The 8,891-nt window shown below is 28.3% G+C and overlaps 1 protein-coding gene across 1 annotated transcript; it reads left to right on the forward strand.

Annotated features, from left to right (window-relative positions):
* Nucleotides 1-2,048: 2,048 nt before the first annotated feature.
* On the forward strand, nucleotides 2,049-7,461 carry LOC107937799 (benzyl alcohol O-benzoyltransferase). The gene is made up of 2 exons (XM_016870777.2): nucleotides 2,049-2,553; nucleotides 6,477-7,461. The coding sequence occupies exons 1-2, from the start codon at nucleotides 2,104-2,106 to the stop codon at nucleotides 7,407-7,409; spliced, it is 1,383 nt and encodes a 460-aa protein (XP_016726266.2). The 5' UTR covers nucleotides 2,049-2,103; the 3' UTR covers nucleotides 7,410-7,461.
* The last annotated feature ends 1,430 nt before the right edge of the window (nucleotides 7,462-8,891 follow it).

The following is an 8,891-nucleotide window of genomic DNA, read 5'->3' on the forward strand; positions in this document are numbered from 1 at the left end:
AAAAAGTGAAATCAATGAAAGAATCTAGACCTAAAGTAGAGGCAGTTTGGTAAGACTTTAGCCAAGATGGTTCACTCTGATGCATTCTTCCAGGCCCTTCATCTTCAGGGACTATCAAGAGCTTGTAGATCATGTAAAACTTGGAAGTTCAACATAAATACTAGTCATTTTTTAAGTCTTATTTTTCTTCTTCCTGAACCAGGGCTTGAATGTTGTAAGCTGTAGCATCATTCGAATGTGTTCTAGATATTGTTGTGGCATCCCATATGATTAGGGGTGAGCATTCGATCGAATCGAATCGAATAAAAATTTTTCAAGTTAATCGAGTTTTTGAATGTCATTTTATCATCCTAACTTTATTTGAAGTTTTTTCGAATCGAGTCGAGTGAGATGGAATTTGAATCGAATCGAATCGAATATATTTGTTCGAGTTAAATTTAAAAAAATAAATTTGGGTCCTTGTAACCACTGTCACCCATCGTAAAAAAATTTGTCCACCTTAATCAAAATTTTTATTATCTTTCATCACCTCATAATTTATTTATTAATTTTTATATATTAGTTAGGTTTTTTGCTTGCTTAGTTGTTTCAATTATCTTCAGATTCTTGTCTCTATGTATTTTGGAATTAAAAAATATATTAAATGTAAAAATATGATTTTTTAATAAAAGTTATTTTAAAAATAAAATGTGAAATTGATACCAATATAAAATGTTAACACGAATATTTTATGGCATAATTAATAATTCAATTTTGATATAAATATTCAATATGATTAAACAATTCAATAATATAAATAATATAAAATGTGAAATTTAATTTAATAATATAAATAGTAGATATAAATAAAACTATTACTATTTATGTTTAGTGATTTTTTTTGGATAATTTTGATTTTTTATTTGAGAGTGAAGGGTGAGAAGTAAAAGTATAGGGGGAAAATAAAAAGTTTTGGGGAATAAAAGTTTGAGGGAAAGTAAATAGGGGGAGTAAAATTTTGGAGGGAAAATATTAAAAAAAAATAGAGGGCGGAGGGTTTGGGGTAGATGAGAGGTGGGATGGGAAGAGAATAAAAGTTTTAGGGGAAAGTGGGAGGGAGTAAAAATTTTGGGGGAAAATAAAAGGTTTTGAGGGTTTTTGGGAGTAAACTTTTAAGAAAAAGTAAATGGGAGAGTAAAATTTTGGTGGGAAATGGATTTTGGGTAGATTGGGGGGTTGGGAGGGGAGGGGAGTAAAAGTTTTGGGGGGAAAGTGGGAAGGAGTAAAAGTTTTGAGGGAAAAGTAAAAAGGTTTGGGAGTTTGGGGTAAAAATGTAAAATATTATAGTTTGATATTCAAATTATTCGAATTATTTGAGTTATTCAAATTCGAAAACTCAACTCGATTCGAACTCGAAATTTGAAAAAAAAATTCGAGTTGATTCGAATAACTTGATTAACTCGATTTATTTAACTCGAAATTTGAATTTTTTTTTGATTTTTTTGAGTCGAATCGAGTTTTGCTCACCTCTACATATGATTGGACATTTGGATGATGATACTCTTGATGACCCATTTTCTAATAGATATAAGAAAATAGGATGCTCAATTCTTCCACCGTATACACAAGAGGACCACTCAGAGATTTTATTTTTCCAATTTTAGTGATGGTACTAGTGATATTCCTCTTCTTTTACTTTTTATCTTCTATGTCATCTATTGCCCAGTTAGGGTTCAATTTTTAAAGTGGTATTCTTCTTCTTCTTCTTCTTCTTCTTCTCTTCTACATCATATACTGCTCAGTTAAGGTTCAAATTTTAAATTGGGGCCATTTAAACGACAACTAGGATGCCAATGTGGCCAGTTAAATGACATGTCAACTTTACGTTACGTCTGTAACGAAAAATGATTAAAAGGACTGTTTTGTTATTTTTTGAAAGTAGAGTGACTAAATTGAAACTTGAGTGACTGTTTTGTTAGCTACCCCAAAGTTGAGTGACAGTTGGTATAATTTACCCTAAAATAAACTTCAAATTTCTACACTTTGGTTCCTATATAAAACATTTCAAAACACTTGATTAAGCACCAAACACTAGCTATTCTTTTCTATCACGCATCCTTTTGCATGGCAAAACCTTCCAACATTCCCCTTGAGTTCACTGTCCGACATTGTGAACCGGAACTTGTCACTCCTGCCAAACCTACACCGTATGAACAAAAATTAGTATCGGATATTGATGATCAAGAGGCTTTCCGATTACACGTTCCGCTATTCAACTTTTATCAATATGAACCTTCCATGGAAGGAAAAGATCCAGCTGAAATTATTAGGGAGGCACTTGCACAAACTCTAGTGTGTTATTATCCATTTGCAGGTAGATTAAGAGAAGGGGCTAATGGTAAGCTTATAGTGGATTGCACCGGTGAAGATGTGATGTTTATAAAAGCCGATGCTGATGTTACATTTGAACAGTTTGGTGAACCAATTTGCCCACAATTCCCTTGCTTGGATCAACTCCTTTATGATGTTCCAGGTTCTGAAGGGATTCTAAATTGCCCATTGCTGTTGGTTCAGGTAATAATGTTCCAATTAATATGTGTGCGAGAGTTTTTCTTTTTTAATTCAACCATCTTCCTATTTCTGTTTGTTTTCAAAGTTTACCATTGCCGTATTAGATTGGTTAGTTTAATAATATGAGTAAAAACTGATTTAGAAACTTCATTAAATCTAATCTCGCACTTGTACAAGTTATATTGTTTGTTTGGATTTGCCATAATATATCTGCTATACCAAAAAAAAAAAAAAGAACACTCTAATAATTGATGGATTCAAATTGTAATTCTTAAAAATGAATTTTAAACAATTGATTTTAGAAATCTTATATATATATATACTAAATTATATCATACTTACTATATAGGTGAAAAAATTATCTAATAGATATATCTATAAAAATATTATATAAAAAAATAAATGAAGTTTTGGTTGAAATAATAAAGTTATTAAAATATTAAATCATAATAATTTGAATTTATAAAGTTTTTATAAAGATTTATGAATTAAAAAACTAAAAATTGTTAAGAAATATTAAAAATATATAAAAATAGTAAAATAACATTTAATTTGTTTCAAAATGATAAATTTGAGGCGTTAAACAAGTAAACTATCAAATCAAGTTTATTATACTGATTGATTGAGTCTTAGAACTATCAAATTTGATTCAAGTGCGTTGAAGCACATTATCCTTCTATTTAAGAGTTGGAGAGGGGCTATGGGATGTTCTAAACATTGTATCAAAAAGAGCAGATATAATAAGGACCTATAATGAGATTAATGTTCAAAAAAAAGTTTATAATACTAATTAAACTATTTTTTCACATATTTTATTAATTTATTTTCAAAGAGATTTCTCATAAATATGGTGTTTATGGTCCTTAACTTGGAATTTAGTCATATTGTCAGAAAATTTCAATATAACCGGTTTAATTTTTTTTTAATTTAACTCGAACAAATTTGTTTGACTTGAGTTAACTCGAATTTCATTTCATTTGATTTAATTCAAAAAAATTCCAAATCGAGTTAGGATGATAAAATAGGACTCGCCAACTCGATTAACTCAGAATTTTTCACTCAATTTTACTCGATTTGATCGAATGCTGATTGTTAAATGTAATTTTTTAAAGATTTATTTGTAATTGATGAGATTTTAACTTTTAATTTATTCATTTTATATTAAATATTATAAAATTAAGTCAATACATATTTTTATTATTTACATAGTTAGTAAATTTAAAACTATTTTTAACGAAAATTATTTGTTAAATTTGTATTAAATTTTAAAACTCTACGAAGATGTTAAAATAGTAACATATGTTCTTAGGGGGCAATAAATAAATAAATAAATAAAAAGATATAGCACACTAATAATGTGGCTGGAATTAATAAATTCCATAATATATAAAAAAAACTAAATATAAAACATTATAAATTTATAAAATGGATCAGGCCGAGTTCGAGTCTTATATGTTCAAGTCTGAACTTAACTCATATTTTAATCAGAATTAATTTATTTTTTTAAACTCATTTTTTAGCTCAATATTTTAGATAAATTATCTAAAATTTTAAACAAATTTTCGAACTTGAATGATAACGAGACTATGAATAATTTTAATCCTCAATCAACTATTTCTATAGCTGTGTGTAATGAGAGTCAGCTAGTAGTGTATCAAACCCCAACACCTTTTAAAATGTAAAACAAAATTACTAAGCCACGAGATTAAACAAATTCATTCAAATCAAAGGTCCAATGCGTTGGATCTTAAATCCGACTTTTATAACCATTATAACTTCTAATTATTTGGATTTTTATTTATTTATTTTATTTTACTTTGAATTAAAATTTTGAGTAAATTTTACAGTTAGTTACAAAATTATGAAAATTTTTCGTTTTGATCACTTAATTAAAAAAATTAAAATTTTATCATTGAAATATTTAAAAGTTTTCATTTAAGTAACTAAACCATTCAAGAGTTTTCAATTTAAGTTATTAAACTATTCAAAAGTTTTTATATAAGTCACTAGGTTGCTAAGTTTTTTTTCAAGTTCTACCAGTGAGCTCCAAGCGACAATTCAACAATGTGTACGATGGATCAGTACTCATCACATACCTTAGATCTAAGTCCAACTGACAGTTAGTGTTGGAAATCGAAGAAAAAATATGTTTGAATTTTGGTTTACATACTCGTGATGTCAAAAGTCGTTCCATGAAAAAGAAATTGAACTATAAAAGAGAAATGGAAAAAGAACTTTCAATTGGTGCAGACAGTTCAAACTAGACCTGTCTATGAGCTGGGCCGGGTCTAGAAAAAAATTTCGGCCCGCTTCCTAGGCCCGGGCCTGGCCTGGCCCGAAATATGGGCCTGAGATTTTGTCCAAGCCCGGCCCGAAGAAAAAATATGGGGCCGAGCCCGGCCCGACCCGGCCCGGCCCGTTTTTAATTAAAATTAATTTTTTGATAAAATTAAAACTAATTGTTATTAAAATTAATTGTTAGTAAAATTATCAAATTATTAATTGTTAATTGTATTAATTGTTGTAATAAAATCTAACATTTGATTAGTAAAATTATCAAATTATTAATTGTATTAATTGTTAATTATATTAATTGTTATAACAAAATCTAACATTTGATTAGTTTACATTTTTGTATTATCAAATATTTTTGTAAACAAATAAGTTTACATTTTTTTTTATCTTAAAACCAACCAATATTACACCAATGTTATCACTTTCAATTGCTATCATGCCTTGACTTCCTTTCTACAGTCTGTCGGGGAAATGAAATTGAAAACTAAAAATAAAATTGAAAACTTAAACTAAAAAATTAAACATAAAAATAAATAAATATATTTTAGAAAAAAAAGAGTAAATGTCGGGGAAATGAAATTGAAAACATAAAAATAAAATTGAAAACTTAAACTGTCAGGGGAAATGAAATTGAAAACTAAAACTAAAAATTTAAACATAAAAATAAATATATATATTTTAAACATAAAAAACTTAAAACATAAAAAACTTAATATATATATTTAATATATTTTCGGGCCGGGCCAAAAAAATTCTGCCCAAGGCCCGGCCCATTTTTTAAACGGGCCTCTTTTTTTGCCCAAGCCCATATTTCGGGCAGGCAATCGTCCCGGGCCAGGCCGCCCGGCCCATGGACAGGTCTAGTTCAAACACAAAAAAACCATATAGCACTGATTTTAATAGTCTAGGGACTTAAATGAAAACTTTAGAATAATTCAGTGACCAAATTATAACTTTTTTTGTTAAGTAACAAAAACGAAAATTTACCCATAGTTTAGTGATAAATGATGTAAATTACTTTAAAATTTTTATAATTTGAATCAATAAGGTAAAATGTTGTTTAATCAATAAAATAATTTTAAATTTAATTTAATTATACAATATATATTAATATTAATATAATATTTTAACACATTTCAAGTAAAAAGATCAATTATAACTTTTCCTACTCAAAATTTTCGTGAATGACACCTCTTTACAACACAAATTTGGGTGTAAGTAATTAGGTGAGAAAGGATTATATGAAACTGTGATTACATGTCATTCTTATCCCTTTCCAATAGGAGAATGACAAATCAGATTTTTTCTCCTCATTTTCAGCATTTTCCTTCTGAAAAAACTCAAATCCAACTAAAAATGCTATAAATAAGGAGGAAAAATCTAATTTGTAATTCTCCTATTAGAAATGGTAGGAATAACGTGGAATAACAATTTTATATAATCTTTTCTCTTGCATGGAATCATAGTTTCATACAATCCATTCTCTTAATTATACTCTAGTGGTTCTATCTTCCATTATTTATTACTTTTTCTTAAGCACACAGTTTATTATATATATTTTTACATATTTATTAATAATCTAATATTGTTTTATGAAGTTAAGTAACTAGGATTAGTTTATTGCTTAGTAGGTAACAAGGTTGAAATGCGGTGGTTTCATCTTCGCTCTCCGTCTCAACCATGTCATGAGTGATGGTACTGGCCTAGCACAATTCCTGTTTGCCCTGGGTGAAATGGCACGAGGTGTAGCCACTCACTTGATCTCACCCGTTTGGGAAAGACATCTTTTAGATGCTCGACTCCCGGCAAGAATCACATTTACCCACCGCGAGTATGATGAAGTGGAAGCCCCTGTCACCACCCCCATTACCATCTTGCCATTTGACAATCCGGTTCAACGTTCCTTTTCCTTTGGCTTTGCAGAAGTTTCACTTCTTCGTAGCCTCCTACCTCCCCACCTTCACCATTGTACCACGTTTGAACTCATAACGGCTTGTTTATGGCGTTGTCGAACCCTTGCTATAAATCTTGACCCTGATGAAGAGGTACGCATGCTATGCGTTGTTAATGCACGTTCTAAATTCAATCCCTCATTCCCATCGGGATATTACGGGAATGTGATTGTCCTCCCAGCAGCAATAACAACAGTTAAAAGTCTCTGTGAGAAACCATTAGGGTATGCAATGGAATTAATAAAACGAGCGAAAGCAAGTGTGACAGAGGAATATGTGAAATCCGTGGCAGCTTTAACGGTGGCTCGGGCTAAACAAATCCATTTCCCGAATGTTATTGGTACATACATTATATCAGATTTAACAAAGGCCGGATTCGAAGATATAGATTTCGGATGGGGTAAGGCTGTGTTTGGAGGGCCAATGATAGCGGTTGGGGTAATAAGCCATTTAATGCCAACCAAGAATAAGAAAGGAGAAGTTGGAATTGTGACATCAGTTTGTTTGCCAGCTCCAGCGATGGAAAGGTTTGCTAAGGAATTGGACATGTTGAAGCACCAGGCAAGTGAGGGTAAAAAGAGTAAATCAATTTCAATTTCTTCAGCTTTGTAAAAGAAAGGGATGAGAAAATAAAGGGAACAATAAAGAATCGAATTCAACAGCATTTAGTTTATTTCAATTCGATTTTTATTAAATTTGCTCCAAGTAAAAATCTTATAGGTTGAGTTTAGGTCAGGTCAAAGTATGATATTAGCATATTTTATATTTGTTTAAGTCCGACTCAATCCAAAATATAAGCTTAAAATTTTGTCCAAAATTACTCATATTTACAAAAAGCTAATTCAAGCCTATTTTAGGCTCACCAATTTTATTTTTTAATTTTTAAAAATATTTATATTATATTATTTTAATATTTAATAATTTTATATATATTTTATTTATTGAAATTTTTGATATAGTAATCTTAACATTATTTTAATATTTAATTAGAGTAGTATTATATATTTAGTATAAGTTTATTTTTTTAATTTTTTATAAATTACATAATATATAAAAATAACATAATATAAAGTATTATAAACTAAAAAACTAGTGGGGTCAGGTTTTGAATATTCAAGCCTAAGCCCGATCTATATTTTAAACAAACCTAATTTTTTTACCCAAACCTATTTTTCAGGCTTAATATTTTTGCTTAAATCCTCTCAAATAATTATTTCAAACTAATTTATTTATTAAAAATTAATTTCATAACACAATTACAAAGTAGTTTAATAATATATAAATACTTAAAGTTAAATTGGATTTAATTTTTTGTTTAAAACGAAACACATGTAATTAAATGTTAATACGGAAAAAGTTAGTAAGAAAATAAAAGAAATATTGTATACAACATTCTAATTACTTGTATCATATTTTTGTTCTAGAAAGGATAAAATTATATATTAACATGATTTTTTTATATTTAGTACAAAATAGGTGTAACTTTTTCTTATTCATTACTAAATTTGTATATTAATGTATTTTTATTTATTTATATGTAAATATTTGAGTGTTACACAAAACCTAATTTACAAAAGGTTACTTTAAACTAATTTATTTCTTTTAATAAAGTTTTATCAGTAATTTCACAAAATGCTATAATATTATTACACTATTAACTTCTTATAAACTATCTAATTATTTTTATTATTAAATTTTTGGGTTAAGCATATTTTAAATAAAAATTAGAAACTCTTTTAAATTTATTTATCGTCTATGTCTTAAAGCATTACAAATAATGAGATAAATACTCTTATAAAATGTAAATGTCATCGTATGTAACTTCCAAATAATTTTGAACAAGTTATGATTATGACTCCTGCCCCTTAAGATTCAAACTTCAAACCCTTATTTTTTCCATCCCTTTCCATATTTTGCAATTCTACCAAATATAAAGACAATAAAAACAATTAATTCAAAATAAATAAAACTAAATTTAATAAATGTTAAAGGCAATTTTGAACAAAAATAATTACATTAAAATGTTAATAATAAATTAGGAAGAAAATATATTGATACTAGTGAATAGCTCCTCTTCTCAAATTACCATTGTTG

This window comes from Gossypium hirsutum, chromosome D13, assembly GCF_007990345.1.
Source record: "Gossypium hirsutum isolate 1008001.06 chromosome D13, Gossypium_hirsutum_v2.1, whole genome shotgun sequence".
NCBI lineage: Eukaryota > Viridiplantae > Streptophyta > Magnoliopsida > Malvales > Malvaceae > Gossypium > Gossypium hirsutum.

Excerpts from the sequence above, each read along its gene's own strand:
- LOC107937799 (XM_016870777.2), top strand. The coding sequence starts at position 2,104 with ATGGCAAAACCTTCCAACATTCCCCTTGAGTTCACTGTCCGACATTGT. Across the intron at positions 2,554-6,476 it reads GCCCATTGCTGTTGGTTCAG|GTAACAAGGTTGAAATGCGG; the intron begins GTAATAATGTTC and ends ATTGCTTAGTAG.